This window comes from Podarcis erhardii (genome assembly GCF_964252035.2).
Source record: "Podarcis erhardii genome assembly, chromosome: 2".
Taxonomy (NCBI): domain Eukaryota; kingdom Metazoa; phylum Chordata; class Lepidosauria; order Squamata; family Lacertidae; genus Podarcis; species Podarcis erhardii.
In genome coordinates this window covers 90466433-90484719 of record NC_138498.1, presented here as the reverse complement: position 1 = coordinate 90484719, position 18287 = coordinate 90466433, and the positions used below count along the sequence as shown (strand labels likewise).

The following is an 18287-nucleotide window of genomic DNA, read 5'->3' as shown; positions in this document are numbered from 1 at the left end:
TACATCCAGGGTTTGATTTCTTTAACTTTTGGGGGGCTCCCAAGAGAGTGGGGCCCTAAGCTATACAGTACAGCTTGTTTAGCTTCTACGTAAATCCGACACTCATACGGAAACAAACGAGCACCCCTATAAAAACAAAGGCAGTTGGCAGCAGTTGAGCCAATGCCTTGGTCTCGCGCGAGGTCGGTTTCCATAGCAACGCAGGCCGAAGCAGCCGTTGAGCGCGAGCTCTCCTACAGGCTGCAGCGCGGCGGCGCCGTGAGCGGAGCGCGAGAGCAGAGCGGGCGCCTCGCCGTGAGCGCCTCCGACTCAAGTTCGCTCCGCAGGAAGTGCTTGCGAGCGCGCTCCCTTTCTTTTCCCCGGAAGAAATTCCCGGTGCTCCTCGTGCGCAGGCCGGATCGGATGCTTGCTGCCGTTGCGGCTGAGGGAAACGGGTCCGGCCGTTGCCTTACCTGAGAGAAGAACTTGAAAGACGGTCTGTGTCTGTGTCTTCCCTTTCGAGTGGCCCCCGTTCTCCCTCTACGCGGCGCCCGGACCGCGAGGGCGACGCGACACGAGCTCGGAAGGAAAAGCGCTTCCCTCCCTGCCCCCTCCTTCCTTGTAAGACGCGAGAAACTTTTCTTCTTTGCTATTCCATTCGAACTTCGGTACTATTTCAGTAGTTAACTTTTCCGGGTTTGTGGGTGTCACTCTTGGGAAGTTGTGGATATTTGAGTTTTATCGTCGTCATTCTGAAAAATCAGGTAGCATCATTTCTATCACACACACAAAAAAGGTTTGAAAGGAATTCTCCGTGTGTCTCATCTCAAATTAAACGTCCTTAGGCATTACCTCGGGCCAGGATATTTTATATGCCACGATTCATCCAGATTTATGCATTTTAAACCCATTTATTCAAATAAGAAGAGACTTAACAATATGCTTAACTTCATTATGAGGAAATCAATGCTTAGCTTTACGTGGATCTTTTTTATTTTTAGGTATACTCTTCTGCAAGACTCAGTGGTTCATGTACTGTATATAGTATTAATTTTATTAATGTTTTAATGATTGCTTTTAAATGGTTTTTTAATGTTTTTAGTGATTCTTGTTTTTACAGTATCTGTAACCTGCCTTGAGTCCCATCAGGGTAAACCGTGGGGTATAAATAAATATGTAATGATAATAATTCATTGTGTTCCTTTTTTTTTGCTTTATACTGTGACTAGTAGCTGTAACTGCTTTTAAGTCCCATTAATATTAGTGAAAGGCTTAAACATATTTTTAAACATTTTATGTGCACACATGAATAGAAGAAGTTCCACTATGTCTAGTGGGACTCACAAAGTTCTAAAGTTCCTCCCAGCCAGAATAGAATGTGGCAGCAGGTTTTTTATTTATTTAAACCATTTATAGACTTTCTTCTGTTATAAAAACAACAAGGTGGTTTGCAAAATAAAGCCAAGGCAATAACATTTATAAACAGATTTCCAAAGTTCAATTGTACTGGGACTAGGGATCGTTGCCCAGGGATGCTGGCATGAAGTTTTTAGCAGCTGGTGCAACACCTGCACCATAGATGCCTGGCACATCTCTAAAGGTCGGTAGTTACACAGTGTGAAGCCAACCACAGAGAAAGTTCTCCTTTCATTCACCACATGGTGTACTTCCACTGGACATATTACAGCTAGAAGGGCTTCTGATGATAACTTTAGTGAGTGAGCTGGGCAATATGGAAGGAAGCAGTTCAAAGATAATCTAGCTAGCACCAAGCTGTGCAAGACCTTGTAGGTCTATGGGAAAACTTTTGAAGTATTTGGTTGTGTTTTTAGTTGTGCCTGCTCCACACTGGGGCAGCAGTGGACCCGGACTGGGTCCCTCTTTGGCTTTGACTGGCTTAGGATTCAGTAGGGCCTTCGCCAGCCTAGGTTCATCCCAGTAGGGCCCCAATTCAATTACTTGTTCATGTAAATTCCATTTATTTGGGTGTGTAATTCAGTGTATATTTCTGCCATGCTGAATGCTACCTCCTCTTAAGTAACTGCACCTAGGAGTGCTGAGTTTGGCTGTAATTTGGCATGAAGCAATATCAAATAGAAAGCTGTTGCCAAATAAAGATTTCTAGTATCCAATATACCTTTTATTGGGCTATCTATTTATCAGGTTTCACAGAGGTTTATTTTTTGTGCAAGTATCTGAATAAGCAGATAGGTGGGAATAATTAAAATAGAAGTGAAACACAATCCTGTGTTTATAGAGTGCTATTATCAGAGGAGCCTTATCCTTGTATTTATTTGCAAAGTCTTGAACTACTTAGGTCTAGGATACTTCAGGAATCGCCTAAACCCTTCTATATTATACTGTATTAGAGTATTTTAATATTTTTTTTGGAAGCCGCCCAGAGTGGCTGGGGAAGCCCAGCCAGATGGGCGGGGTACAAATAAATTATTATTATTATTATTATTATTATTATTATTATTATTATTATTATTATCCTAGCTCAATCACTGAGATAATCTGCAGGAGCATTGTTGCTCATTCCTCAAGTTGGCGAGGCTCACTTTATAACAACATGAAATAGAGCCTGTCATGTCATTGTCCCAGTATTGTGGAGTGCTCTGGCAATAGACATTCTGCAGGTGCTTGCTGTTTTAACTTTTGAATGCCTGCTGAAAACATCTTTATTCTGCCAGGCCTATGCAAGAAATTAAGAATACACTTTTATACAATGGTTAATTTATACCTGTTACTAACTTTTTAATACAGGCAACTTCCCACTTATGCACATGCAATATGCGTGTGACAGCACTAACAAACATCAGCCCAAACCCAGAAGTGACCTGAAAATGTCACAAAATAGGGCAGGGGTGGAATGGGGTGTTTGCAGGTTTTTTCAGTGGTGTACCTCAGAACGTAACCCCCACATAAATTGGGGGGGGGTTGCCTGTATGTTTTTACTGGATGGTTTTATGTATTTTTGTTGCAAACTGCTTTAATCCTTTTAATGAAATAGTGATCTATAAATATTTTTAAAATAAATTATCTTGAGATTATGACAAGCATCTACTTGTTTGAAGTAGCAGTAATCCTGTGAATGCTAATTTGGAAGTCCACCAAATTCAGTGGGATCAGATGGCTCCACATAAAAAGATGTGCTGTTTGTTACAAAAACACCTTTTAAATTGTAATACGCCTATAAATAGGGAAGAACTAATGGCTTTGGAATCTGTACTGTTTACTGTTTCAAATACCTCAACAAGTGAATTACTTGAATGACATTTGCTGATTTGCTTAAAGACTTATTGTCCTTTACAGAAGTTCTTCTAAAACATAAGCCTCTGTGCAGGCCATATACGCTACCAGAATGTCTGGAGTTGAAGATGCTGTTGCTGTGCTATCTGAAGTGAACATTGGTGATTCATGCAAGCCATTAGATGAGCACAGAGAAGCCAATCCTGATGCAACCCCTAAAGATATTGTGGTCACTATTGGAGCTACTGTGCCAACTGGCTTTGAGCTAACTGCAGCGGATGAAGTACAAGAGAAGCTAGCATCAAAGTCTACAATTAGCAAGGACCGAGGGAAAATCTATTTTGAAATTCCCGTAACCAGCCTTCCAAAGGTTTGCAGATTTTATTATTTGAATAATATATCCTGTTAACTATTTGATTGATTGAGGGTGTTGTACTCCTTGCAGTTACTGATACTGTATATACATTTCCTTCATTGTAGTAAACTGTAGAAGTGCAAACTTTTTTTAAAAAAAAATGCCTTTGTGGAGCAAGGAAACTTTCCTTGTATTTACATGAAAACCAGTAAAAATTATTTTGGGGGAAAATAAAACTGAGGGGGGCGGAAACAGCCAAATACCAGTGCAACCGCCAGTGTATGTTTCGTTTTCCTGGAATGGGGGGGGTGCAGCATGTTTCTTGGTGATCACTGACATGCACAATGACCCAGAATGCAACCCCAGGGGAAAAAGGGAGTTGTCTGTATTTTATTTTGAAATAATGGTACTTTTATGCCAATCCTTACACATCTACATTCTGTCCTATGACGCTTACTCCCAAGTAAGTAGATACAGGACTGAAGCATTTAATACCATATCACACTTAATTCCGAAGAGAGGTGCATGTGTATTATTTATGCATTTCTGCAAATAGGAGCTACAAAAATGAAACAAAAAATTGTATTTAAAGTTTACAGTGACATAACACAAAATGTCCTCAAGACATGAAATGCCCTCAGACACAACACATGTTTTGTTTTACATTTTTTAAGATAAAGACAGCCACTACAAATGGTTGGTCTACTACAGAACTTAAGTACAGGTGACAAATATCAGAAAAGGAGAATACAGCATTAAAAAAGTTTGTCTCTAATTTCATTTAGGTTCACCAGTTAAGGTCCGTGGACAACTTATTTGTTGTTGTTCAAGAATTCAAAGATTATCAATTCAAGGAAACTAAGGTAGGTTGTTTCTTTCTTTCTTTCTTTCTTTCTTTCTTTCTTTCTTTCTTTCTTTCTTTCTTTCTCTCTCTCTCTCTCTCTCTCTCTCTCTCTCTCTCCCCCGCCCTGTATGTATCAGTATGTAAAGAGGTAGCCTAGTTAGTCTCTTGCAGCAAAAAATTGTTTGTCGTTGTTTTTCTTATTGTGTATATGTACCCACCACTTTTGCTGCCTCTTTGACACATCTGATGATATTGATGTCCTATGAAAGTATTCTAAAGAACTGCAGAACATTATTTTCCTTCTGAACACACCCCATCTGTGTGTGCGATATGAAGGTGTGGCTGTTGGTGAATAGGGTTGAAAGCTTAATGACATACACGAACCATTTCACATACCTAAACTTCCACCATGGTAGGCCCAATCTCTAATGTGCCATATCTGCAGCAGGGCAGCAGCTGCTCCAGATAAACTCAGCTACTCTTCTGAAATTTAGCAAACATAGAAAATAATTGGTTGTATTAAATGACTTTTATAGATACTTTCTCCTGATACGTTTTAGGAAGAAGCGCTAAAGGATTTAGAGGACTTGGTTAAGAAACTGCCATGGACGGACCCTTTGGATGTGTGGAGGTTAAATACAAGCCTTAAGAAAAGAAAAACAAGGCGGAAAAAGGGCAATCAAACCAATGCAAAGAAAGAGAAACAAGAGGATGATGGGAGCAGAGAGCAAGCTGTTGATAAAAAAATTAACGAACCTGTGCAAAATGTTTTTGAGGATACTGATGTCCAAGACCCAGAAAATACAGATGAAATTGTGCAACCAGGTGATGATGAACTGTCTGATTCTAAAGAAGAATTGACATCCAATGGCGAAAGCAAAAATGGATCAGGTGACTGCAAGAAGTGTGAAATGAAAGCTGAGACGCTGAAGTTCCGGGTAACATGCAACAGAGCTGGTGATAACCACAGCTTCAAATCAAATGAGGCGGCGAGAGATTTTGGAGGAGCTGTGCAAGATTTCTTTCAGTGGAAAGCAGACATGACAAATTTTGATGTGGAGGTGCAGCATACTTTTCTCCCCCCCCCCCATTAAAATATTATTACTATTACTGCATTAATAGTAGGGGTGGGTTAATATATGACAGAATTTACATGTTTTAGCAATATGCAGTAGTCTGCTTCTGACATTACAATGAAGTTCATGTGATCAAAGCTTTTTTGCTTATGTGTGCTATTAACTGCAATTTTAATATTATGCCCTAACCCTAAAGGGGGGTTATCTTAACAATGGCTTATTTGGAACAAGCTAGCTTCAAAATCATTATAATTAAGATTAGCCAGAGCCGGTTGTGTTTGGACTAAAAGACAAGCTACAGTTAACAAAAAAACAACAACAGAAGTGAACACATCTGATCTTGCAGCTGTGCCAAAGGAAGAAAGGAGAGTGGGGGAGCATTAAAGGCTTGCTGTGTTCTGTTCCCATCATGGAAAACCATAGCTTTTCTTTATCTTGATGTCTGAACCAGCTCGAACGAAAATGGAGGTGGCTATGTTAGTATTAATTTATGTTGAGATTTCATACTGGGACCACTGGTCACATATACTGGCCAGTCTAAAGTTACATCTTTTACATTAGATATAACGTAGCCTTCCCAGTTTGAGAGATTTAGGGTTGGAATGACTGACAATCAAGTGCTGACTAATGGTCTCAAGTTTGCCCAACTGCAAGATACCTCATTCTGTGTTACAAGGAAACATAGTGGAGGTTGGATATAGTGTTTTCTATCTCACTTCCTTGTAATCTGCAAAAGTGGGGTGGGGAGGATAAATATTTTAAGAATTGGTTGGATTGCTGTATATTTTAGTGGTTGGCATATGTTTTCCTAGTTTCCCCCCAACCTCAGACTCCACTTCACATAACAAAAATACACCAGTGTGTGGTCATTGCTTTCTTTGCATTACCTCAGGCAGGGGTGCCAACTTGAATAGAATATTGTGGGGGCCCAGGGAAGCCCTGCCCCGCATAATCAATCACGTGACACAGTGCACACACACCATTTGAATGGCAATGCCTATCAACTTTGTGGGGGCCCAGCCCCCTCAAATATTTTATTGTGGGGGCCAAAGCCCCCACAGCTCCTAGAAGTTGGCTCCTCTGACTTTAGGATTTCTAATTCATAGAATTCCTAGCCTGGGATGTTTCAGCTGTTTGCCTATTTCAGCTGTCCTGTCATAACTGTTGGAAGGGACAGGTAGCGAAGGATGAACTAGATCCTGGGAGACTAAACAGATTATGTGGGTCAGATTGTTCATCTCCCAAGTATAGGAGGACTATGGAAGATAGCCCTTTAAAGGATAGAATTTTGGAAAATCCTACATTAGCACTTCAGTGAGGTAGTCTGTTCTGTTTTTTGTGTATATATCATTGTTTACCTACAGTGAAAGGGGGAATGTCTGTGTTAAATGTAAGGGACTTTTACTCTAGGTTCTCCTCAACATCCACAATAATGAAGTGGTAGTGGGGATTGCCTTAACAGAAGAGAGTCTTCATAGAAGAAATATTACCCATTTTGGACCCACAACTCTTCGATCTACTCTAGCTTATGGTATGCTCAGGTAAGGAAACTGGAACAGTTGCAAGATCTCTTAAAACATATGTTCTCTGTTCAAACTTGTTGTGTAACTGCATGTTCTGCATATTCTGCTACTTTTAAACATTAAGCAGAGGACTGCCTCAATGTACCTTACATTAGTGGGCAATTAAGTATTTATTGTGGTCAGTTCCTGAGTGTGGAACTCCTTTCTTTTAGAAGTAATCCTCCTCAAATGAAATATTCCTGTTCCCCTTTTTATAAAAAAAAATATTTTAATGTTTAAGTGTATTAATTTTTTTTCTATTATGTCCTACGGCCTATAGGACCATATTTATAAATTATTAGTTACAGTATGCTTGGGATTTTTAAGATCAGACATGTATTTGGCAGTGTCTTTTGTGTGATTCACTATTTTACACTTTGCCCTTGCTTTCGGCCCAGAAATTCAAAAGAGGAAGTTGGTTGTATTTTTCAAAGAAACAGCATTGTTTTCATTTTTTTATGTCTGTTATAATATTTTTAGATTTTGCCTTTGTCTTTATTATACAAACTTTGGTCCTAATTTTGTTTAGGCTTTGTGATCTTCAGCCAGCGGACATAATAATTGATCCAATGTGTGGTACAGGTGCTATACCAATAGAGGTACTGTAGCTTTTTATCTTTTCAGTTTTAAAGCATAAAATACCTTACCCAGGTGTTGGGTTGCAACCCTATACCTACTTATCAGGAAGTAAGTACCATTAAATCCAGTGGTACGAGTTCTTCTTAGACATACACAGGATTGTACCATGTCTACTGACAATCTGGGGCAAAGCAGTCTGATGGGCAGGGTGCAAATAATAAAATTTATTATTATAATAATTAATAGCAATATATTCAGATTTGATAGTAAGCTACGAAACATCCCTTGAAGTCCCAGAAATGTCCTGGCATGTTGATGTATTGTTGCAGCACATTGTACAGTTGACGCTTGGGTTGCGAACGTGATCCGTGTGGGAGGCATGTCCGCAACCCGCAGCGCCGCATCTGCGCACGCGCGGGTTGCAATTCGGTGCTTATGCGCAAAGCGCGATTGCCAAGACCCGGAAGTAACCCATTCTGGCACTCCTGGGTTTTGGCGTGCCCATAACCCAAAAATGTGCAACCTGAAGTGTCTGTAACCCGAGGTATGACAGTGTAGGATTTGGTGTACTGGAACGTAAGGGTGACAAAGCAGTCTTAAACATCTCTACATGGAAATCAGACTGGGTTCAAAGGGATTTACTCCCTTGTTTGATTAGGATTGTAGACTTTGATTCCTTAATGCTATGTTGTGTAAACATTATGACCAGATAAGTTGCACATCCTCAGGATAGCATGATGTATAAACCATTTCTACTTCCACAACTATGATTAAGTATAAGTGCTTGGTCATCTTTAATGTAGTCTTGGAAATCTTTGTAGCACCCCTAGGAGATAGGCCAGTATTACTGCGGTGCTGGTCCTGTATAAGATCCCACAGCTCAATGTGGGAGGTATTTTCAGCAGGTCTCCCTAATGTGGGGGAGGGAGACAGTGCTCCTGAAGGTAGGAGTCTATCAATTGATGAAGATGATCATCCAAATGTCATAGACCAAATGGAGCAAACAGCACGCAGACCTAGTGGTGGGAGGAAAAAATCCTTAAATAAGAGACACGGGGGAATGATTAATGGACTTCAATGTCTGTACACTAATGTGCAAAGCATGGGAAATAAACAAGATGAGCTTGAGCTCTTGGTACAGCAAACTAAATATGACATAATAGGCATCACTGAAACCTGGTGGGATAAGTCCCACGATTGGAATGTAATAATGGAGGGATACAATCTATTTCAGAGAAACAGACCAGACAAGAAAGGAGGAGGAGTGGCGTTATATGTCAGGGATGTGTATACCTGTGAAGAGATCCAAGATTTAGAACCTCAAAGCCAAAGTGAGAGCATTTGGGTCAAAATTAAGGGAGAGAAGAATAACAAGGACCTCATTGTGGGAGTTTACTATAGATCCCCAAGCCAAACGGAGGACATAGATGATGCCTTCCTGGAACAGATGGCCAAGCATGCAAAAGGAAGGGAGATGATAGTAATGGGGGACTTCAATTACCCGGATATTTGTTGGATGTCAAACTCAGCCAAGAGCATAAGGTCAAACAGATTCCTCACTGGCCTTGCAGACAACTTCGTTGTCCAGAAAGTGGAAGAAGCAACAAGAGGAACAGCCATTTTAGATCTGGTCCTAACCAATGTTGATGACCTGGTTAGTGGGGTAGAAGTGGAAGGATCATTAGGCACAAGTGATCATGCTCTTCTGAAGTTTACTATACAGTGGAAAGGTGCAGCCAAGCATACTAGGACTCAATTTCTTGACTTTAAGAAAGCCGACTTCATAAAACTTAGGGAAGTGCTGGGTGAGATCCCATGGACAGTAATACTAAAAGGAAAGGGAGTTCATGATGGCTGGGAGTTTGTTAAGAGGGAGATAGTAAAAGCACAACTTCAGGCAATACCAATGAGACGGAAACATGGAAGGTGCCTAAAGAAGCCAGGGTGGCTATCTAAAGAACTTTTAACTGAGTTAAGATTAAAAAGGGATGTGTACAAAAAATGGAAAAGGGGGAAACCACCAAAGAAGAATTCAAACAAATAGCCAGCACGTGTAGACACAAAGTCAGAAAAGCTAAAGCACAGAATGAACTCAGGCTTGCTAGAGAGGTTAAAAGCAACAAAAAAGGCTTTTATGGGTATGTTCGTAGCAAAAGGAAGAACAAAGAAACAGTGGGGTCACTCAGAGGAGAAGATGGTGAAATGCAAACAGGGGACACAGAAAGGGCTGAACTCCTCAATGCCTTCTTTGCCTCAGTCTTCTCCGATAAAGAAAACAATGCCCGACCTGAAGAATTTGGAGCAAATGATTCAGCAGAGGAAACACAGCCCAGAATAACTAAGGAGATAGTACAAGAATACTTGGCTAGTTTAGATGTATTCAAGTCTCCAGGGCCAGATGAACTGCATCCAAGAGTATTAAAAGAACTGGCAGATGTGATCTCAGAACCACTGGCAGTCATCTTTGAGAATTCCTGGAGAACAGGCGAAGTCCCGGCAGACTGGAGGAGGGCAAATGTTGTCCCTATTTTCAAAAAGGGGAAAAGAGAGGACCCAAATAATTACCGCCCAGTCAGTCTGACATCAATACCAGGGAAGATTCTGCAGCAGATCATTAAGCAAACAGTCTGTGAGCACCTAGAAAGGAATGCTGTGACCACCAATAGTCAGCATGGATTTCTGAAAAATAAGTCATGTCAGACTAACCTGATCACACTTCAAAACGACCTTGACAGATTAGAGAACTGGGCCAAAACAAACAAGATGAATTTTAACAGGGAGAAATGTAAAGTATTGCACTTGGGCAAAAAAAATGAGAGGCACAAATATAAGATGGGTGACACCTGGCTTGAGAGCAGTACATGTGAAAAGGATCTAGGAGTCTTGGTTGACCACAAACTTGACATGAGCCAACAGTGTGATGCGGCAGCTAAAAAACCCAATGCAATTCTGGGCTGCATCAATAGGAGTATAGCATCTAGATCAAGGGAAGTAATAGTGCCACTGTATTCTGCTCTGGTCAGACCTCACCTGGAGTACTGTGTCCAGTTCTGGGCACCACAGTTCAAGAAGGACACTGACAAACTGGAACGTGTCCAGAGGAGGGCAACCAAAATGGTCAAAGGCCTGGAAACGATGCCTTATGAGGAACGGCTAAGGGAGCTAGGCATGTTTAGCCTGGAGAAGAGGAGGTTAAGGGGTGATATGATAGCCATGTTCAAATATATAAAAGGATGTCACATAGAGGAGGGAGAAAGGTTGTTTTCTGCTGCTCCAGAGAAGCGGACACGGAGCAATGGTTCCAAACTACAAGAAAAAAGATTCCACCTAAACATTAGGAAGAACTTCCTGACAGTAAGAGCTGTTTGACAGTGGAATTTGCTGCCAAGGAGTGTGGTGGAGTCTCCTTCTTTGGAGGTCTTTAAGCAGAGGCTTGACAACCATATGTCAGGAGTGCTCTGATGGTGTTTCCTGCTTGGCAGGGGGTTGGACTCGATGGCCCTTGTGGTCTCTTCCAACTCTATGATTCTATTCTATGATTCTAGGTGTCAGATACAGAATTTTCTCTCTACCTGTTGTGACTCTCTGGCTTAAAGGTCTTTCCAGAATCTAAGCAAGGTGAAAGAACAAATTGCTCTCCTCTGAGCTGGGATCGCAGTGTGGAAACCTCATCTTGGTTAGCTTGGGCTTTTGTCTAACAATCCTCCCTCCCACAAAGGGAATAATTTCTTAGCTGCCATGCAGAAACATAGGGTAAAAGTTCCAGTCTAAAGTCATTTTAGGTGGGTGGATTGCTCATCTGCTTTCTGTTTGACCCTTGGGATTTCCTTGGCACTAAGGATCAGTTCCCCTTCTGATAATTTGTGCCATATAATTCATTCATAGATGTTATCTCCTAGGGTTCTTGCATTGCTGTTAAGTTTGCTGTTTCTTTCTCATTGATAGGGGGCTACTGAATGGCCTAACTGCTACCATATGGCTGGGGATAACAATCCGCAGGCTGTGAAGAGAACAGCAAATAATATCGCCTCTTTACTGAAGCAAATTCAAAGTAAAGAAAGGTGGGAATTAAGTACCCAGTGGTGGTTTATGCCATATATTTGTTTTGCCGTTTGTTTGAGTAACTTTTTTATAGTCACTTAGATATTTTTAAAAAATGTTTCCCAATTCATTAACTTAAGCTTGTTGGTATGGTATGAAAAATTTCTTCCAAGTAGTAACTCCTTAACTTATCTAGTTTTTTTTTGTTCTTAACAGCACACCTGCAGGCAAACCTATAGATAGTATTCAGTGGGATATCTGTTCTCTACCTCTGAGGACTGGCTCTGTGGATGTCATTGTAACAGATATGCCATTTGGAAAGAGGTAAATGATGGGTGTTTTACAGCTGTGCTTCTGATACAGAGCCTTACAGGTACAATGAAGCTTCCAAACTAGGAAGGAATTGCTGGATTTGAGTGTAGAGCTGCATTGTAGAGTTACCAAGTTGAAAACGATTGCATTTCTATAGGTCTCCATCTCTGTTCAGCTGATGGTCAACATATCTTTGGGTCTTGATCTTTATTCCTTTTTTCTTATTTTTTAAAAATTCTTTATTAGCTCCAATAAAGTAAATACATAAATATTTGGACAAACAGTCATCATATTGTAACAGGCTGAAAGCAGCATAATGTTGAACATTATCATTAAGCTTATTATCCAAAATATTATGAAGAAAACCCACAATTTTTCTATGAACAGATTAGGCTGGTTCATATGTATTCTTCTATAATAAGTTAATGTAATCATTGTTACTATAGACCAGATTTTTTTTCCAAACCATGCACATAAAGTAGGAGATAAACATTTTTCCAGATTTTGGCTATAATATTCACAGCAGTTACAGGGTTGAATAATTCTCAGCCGTTTTCCTGGATAACATCATTCAGATACCCAAGTAACAGTATTTTAACTTCTAAAGGTATGTGATATCCCAGCATATCAGAAATGTAGCCTGTACAAATTTCAAAAAAGTTTGTATTTGAGAGCAGTTTCAAAAGGTGTGCACAGTGGTACCTCGGTTTTCTAACATCTCCGTTGACGAACATTTTAGTTTTCGCTGTAAATCCGGAAGTAAATGCTTCGGTTTCCGAATACGCCTCAGAGGCCTTGCTGTCGGCTATTGAGTTTTTGGCTTTCGAACGTTTCATAACTCAGACGGTCTTCCGGAATGGATTACGTTCGAAAACCGAGGTACCACTGTATATACCTTGCTTTGCTCAATCCGCATCACCAGCGTTTATCTGATACCCACTTAAATATAAAGTTTCTTTTGTGGGGTGTTAAATAGCACTGATAAATGGTCTTAAAATAATTATTTGGATCTGCTGAAATGCAATTCCATTGTTTCCTAGGTATTCTTTGACCTGAATCTTGTTGCCATTTTCTTATTTATGTAACCTCATTCCAATCTATACCAAAGGTCATAAAAACATCCATTTGTTCTGTTCCTGGTTTCCCCATATTTATGTACTGCGGAAGAGGTTGCACCTCTAATTTGAAAGTATTGGAACAATATGTCTCTCTTTCCTTCCATAACTCCTGTAACCCCCTCAGTGGTCAAAATAACCTGACTCTGTAACATCTTCTTTATACACTAGTGGCCAAAATTGTGGAAACCTTTTGGAGAAAGTGTATTTCTGAGGTTTGCTGGCTTATAACACCACTTTTTTATTTAGTAATACCATAAAATTATATATCAATGGAAAGATAGTTTAACGAAGAATGTAATGCAACAAGGTTTGTTCAATTATCTTTATTCTATCAAAACTTATAGCCAAATAACAAAAAAGGAGTGTTTAGAGAGCCAATCAGGTGTCATCTTGTAATAAATAATCCTTCATAAAATTTATTGCATTACATTCTTCATTAAATTATCTTTCCATAGATATATAATTTTATGGTATTACTCAAAAAAAAGTGGTGTTATGAGCCATCAAACCTTGGAAATACACTTTTTCCAAAAGGTTTCCACAATTTTGGCTACTAGTGTACTTTTTAAGCTGGTATTTTGCCATTGCTTTAAATCATTTAAGTACTGCATCCCTATTTCTGAATTTAGAAATTCATTGTAATATTTAATTATTTTATTAATAATACATTATGCAGTGAAATTGTCTTAGATAGGTTCATAATCTTCTTTAGAAATGTGTGCGGATTTCCAAGACATTGTTAGGCCCGTTTCTTCATCATTTCTTCATTGATTATGCTCCATAATTTCTCTTTTGCACCTTAAGATGGGAGGAACATTCCCTGCAAATGTTCAGTATTTGTTCATGAAATCCCTTGCTTTAAGATGCTTAAAAATTGCTTATAAGGGAGGTAGAGGGTAGGAGCAAACAGATTATTCTACCGTCTACAAATCTTTTTTGAAGTTTAGTTAAATCTGAGATTATCAGGGTTCTACATAACCTACCATATTCCAAACTGCAGACCTTATTCTTCACTTGTATTCATGCAACCCTCTACGCAATGTTCATTCAATAAATTATTAAAAGCAAGGCAGTATGAAAGGCTTGGAATCTCTCCCCACTCCGCCTCGTTAATTTGAAAGATGTTGCTATTGATTAAATATATGGATAAGCTCACTACTATGGGCAAGAAATACTGGACAATAGACTATTTGTACTTCTAAGTTTCCTTTCTGTTGCTTCTCAATTTCACTCTAGGATAGGGTCCAAGAAAAAGAACTGGGATCTCTACCCATCCTGCCTTATGGAGATGGGCCGGATCTGCAGACCAAGGACTGGCAGAGCTGTGCTGCTGACTCAAGATAGGAAATGCTTTGCCAAGGTAGGTAGTGGCTAGCTAACCCCCAGACATTTGTTAACAGTGCCGTTTGCTCTTCACTGCTGAAGTCAGGACAATGGTATTGCTGTTATCTAGGATAAATGCTGCCAGAACTGAAAGTCAAATATTCTTGTTACAGATGGGTAGCCGTGTTGGTCTGCCATAGTCAAAACAAAATAAAAAAATTCCTTCCAGTAGCACCTTAAAGACCAACTAAGTTAGTTCTAGGTATGAGCTTTCGTGTGCATGCACACTTCTTCAGATACCTGCATGCACACGAAAGCTCATGCCTAGAACTAACTTAGTTGGTCTTTAAGGTGCTACTGGAAGGAATTTTTTTATTTTGTTTCAAATATTCTTGTTTCGGTATAGAGCAATTTGCTGCCATTTAGAAAAGTCTAACTCTCTTACAGCATTAGCAATTTTCATTGTTCAATTATGTAATATATATTATTCTAGATCCCAAATTGTGCTTTTAAACTAAGGATAAAGGGCTCCCTCACCCTCAAAAAAAAAAAAAAAAAAAAGCCAAGAAGGGAGGTGGACAGAGGGAGAAACTGATTTTTCTGGTACACTATGTGACTGACTAAAAAAAAAGAGAGAGTTCCAGATAGGGGCTGAAGTAAGTGACATATAGGCACATTTTCAATAGCAAGTGAAAATGGAAAAATATCTAACTTTCATATCTGCTTGTCAAGAGAAACTTGCCACTCGTTTGCATTTCAGGCCTTGTCAAAAATGGGACACCTATGGCGAAAGTCTCACACCATCTGGGTGAATGTTGGGGGACTCCATGCTGCTGTGTACCTTTTGAAACGCTCTGCAGAAAAAAATTAAAGAGACAAGATCATACTGGTAACATCTTGCTCAATTTACTGACCACACATGCACTCTTTCGGAGGGCTATTTGTTTATTGTTTCCCTGTGATTCTGAGTCAACCCATCCTTATGATATTGAATGGAGTAAAAAAATAGGAGCAAGTGAGCAAGCTTGCTGGTCCAAGGATCAGTTGTGTCATACCTAACTAGAAACTCTTGAAGGAGTTTTCAGGGCTTAAATAGAAAAGTATAGCCAATTTATTAATGAAACTAGTAACTCTTCAATGTGCCTGTGAACCTGAGTTACTGTTTCAGTTTGGGTGCAAATGTATTTTTCATATTCATAGAGCAAGTTATCCTGTTTCCTACTACAGGACAGCTAATTTAAGATGAAAATATTTTGCCATTGGAGAAGCACCTCCATGTTGTTTTGTTTAGTTGCCAAAAATAGGCAACTAGCTTGTTGCTTCTGTTCATTATATGATAAGCTGTATCCCAGAATCCATTTGTTCAACAACTTCAGAGCTCAGTAGTGCTGCCTGTTTTCTCACCTGCTACCTCAATTTCTGCCTCAATTCACTTGTTTACTTTGATCTGCCATGTATATTGCTGAGAATGTTTACTATCAGCCTCAGCATATTTCTGTAGTCATGGTTTTGATTTGGAATAAGACTTGAAAAATGCCTTCCCCGTGTACTGCTACTGTTGGTTTTGGACACAGGATAGATTTAGATGAGAATATTTAGTGTGGTTGAATTTAACCTGATAATATAGCTAGTTATGTCATCTCTTAACAAATAATATACTCAAAAGTTCCCTAACAGTAACCTATAATAATGCTTATGCACCATCCAATGACCAAGGTTTATTACAGCTGTGTTCAAGAGATGTTGCCAGTGAGTTGTGTCCATTGTTTATATGTGTACTGAAACTGATTTGTCAAATTTGGGAGCCTTTTCCTGTGAGCTTGAAAAGAATAGCTAAAATACTACTCTAAAATATATGTTGAATGCACTGTTCTTCAGTCTAGAAAGCATTTAGGGGGATGAAACATATACATGCTTGAAATTTTTAATTCAGATTTTGAGCTAAAGGTTTAGGAGGGGGAGAGGAATTAATGCTTGTGAGATAAGAGATGAGCTACATGCAGCTGTAAAAGGCTATGAATGAAGTTCTTTCATGAGAAATAAAGCACCAGCACTGTTCCAATTACTGTAAAAAGGTAGCTTTTTGTCGTTAGAACATATTTGCCCTCCCAAGTTGCCATTTCTTTCCTATCTATGGGGGTTACTTTGGTGTTTCTCACTGTTGTTGTAGCATTTGAATTTTGATGTTATAATTTTACCTCTGTGTAATAAAGTTTTTACCAGAGCTATCTGCTTTTTGTTCTGCTGTTCACTTGGGTCACATAAAATGAGGTTAGTAGTTTATTTTCAGGAAACTATATTTAATAATTTCTTAAGACGCAAAGATTATCAGTGGAAGTCTATCATCTATTCATCCATATTTATTTCTGGCAGATGCCAGAAAATATGCAGGGGGGAGAGAGAAAGAGAAAGGAAGGAAGGGCTTGGGGGGCGGGGAGAACTTTTGCCTCACTTTCCTCTCCCTCCCCCCACTTGCCCCCCCCCCCGCCTCGTCCCTCCAGTGGCAATGGGTAGACAATTGCCAGTTTTTGATACTGGGTAGTAGACTGCAGCCTGGTTTATTGCTTTCATTTTATGGATCAATGGTCTCATTAGATAGTAAAATTCATGTTAAATTGCTGTTTTAGGGGTTGTTTTTAATTGGAATGGATTAATCCATTTTGCATTGCTTTCTATAGGAAAGCACGCCTTGGTTTTGGAATGCTTTGGTTTTGAAACAGACTTCCAGAACAGATTAAGTCTGAGAACCAAGGTACCACTGTGTGTGTGTGTGTGTGTGTGAGAGAGAGAGAGAGAGAGAGATAGAGAGAGAGAGAGAGACCCCAGCAATTGCTCTGGAATGTCTCAGGGCAGCAGTATTTCCACTCACAAATGACTTTAGCCATTGAGGTCCCCAGTCCAGGCACATTTTCCTGGGGAGGAAATCCCATGGAACTGTTGGGATTTATTTCCAAGTGGAAGGCAGCCTCCAGATCAGGATTAGAAACAACCATTTCCCCCGCAAATGGTGCCCAAATTGCTTCCTTTGTTTCTCATAGATTGCAGTGTATTTTATTGTAGTACACATTGAATTCCATAAAACGATGTTCATCTTAAGGCTGCACAATACCTCCTGCAGTCCTGCATCAATTTTGAGCTTTTCCATCATGCCCACTTTTCCTCCCCACTGCACCCCACCCTGTTACTGTGCTTTCCCTCCAGTTTACTCCAAGTAACATTTCTGGGTATTCCCAAATCTTTCCTCCCACACAGTGACATTGTAGGTGGTGCTGATAAAGATATACCTGAATGCTTTATTTCTTTCCCACAAATGGACCAGGGCTTCTCCCCACCAATTACTGCATCCACACAGTTGCAAGGACGTCCAGGAATCAGCATCCCAGAAACTGCCTGCTTCTTCTTGCAATGCTTCCCAATCAGCATCCCTCTCTTTACACACAAGGTGTCTGCTGCAGTGGGCAAGGGCAGCCCTTCCCTGGGCATGCAGCAGCGAGCCATCTTAGCTGCGCTGCCAGGTGGGGAGATGCTTTTCCCAGCCAGTAGGGGGAAAGCAAGGGAAAGTTGGACAAATTTGTTTTTAAGGTGCTGGAACGGAGGTCCGGAGAATTCTGGCTGAAGAAAAGACCCTGTAATCCTGTTAGAAGAAGCACTTCAGCTTCCAGTTCCTAGGAAATGTTCATGAGCAAGCTGCAGGTTCCTCATTCCTGTTCTAAAAAGCAGATGTCTTCCCCCGATGATCCTGGGAACTGCAGTTTGTTAGGGGCTCTGGGAATAGCTCCCATTAGCAGAGATCCGTGGAGTCCTAGGAATTCAGTCATGAGGAGGAATCAGGAAGGTAGGAGGAGC

At 40.1% G+C, this 18287-nt stretch overlaps 1 protein-coding gene across 1 annotated transcript; it reads left to right on the top strand.

The window, feature by feature from the left end:
- The first annotated feature begins 256 nt into the window (after positions 1-256).
- Positions 257-16669, top strand: THUMPD3 (THUMP domain 3 tRNA guanosine methyltransferase). The gene is given in 11 exon segments (XM_081853360.1): positions 257-600; positions 3295-3601; positions 4372-4449; positions 4991-5491; positions 6917-7047; positions 7598-7667; positions 11593-11708; positions 11905-12012; positions 14355-14478; positions 15202-15303; positions 15305-16669. Coding segments are annotated over 10 exon segments (1518 nt in total). The 5' UTR covers positions 257-600; positions 3295-3343; the 3' UTR covers positions 15335-16669.
- Positions 16670-18287: the final 1618 nt, after the last annotated feature.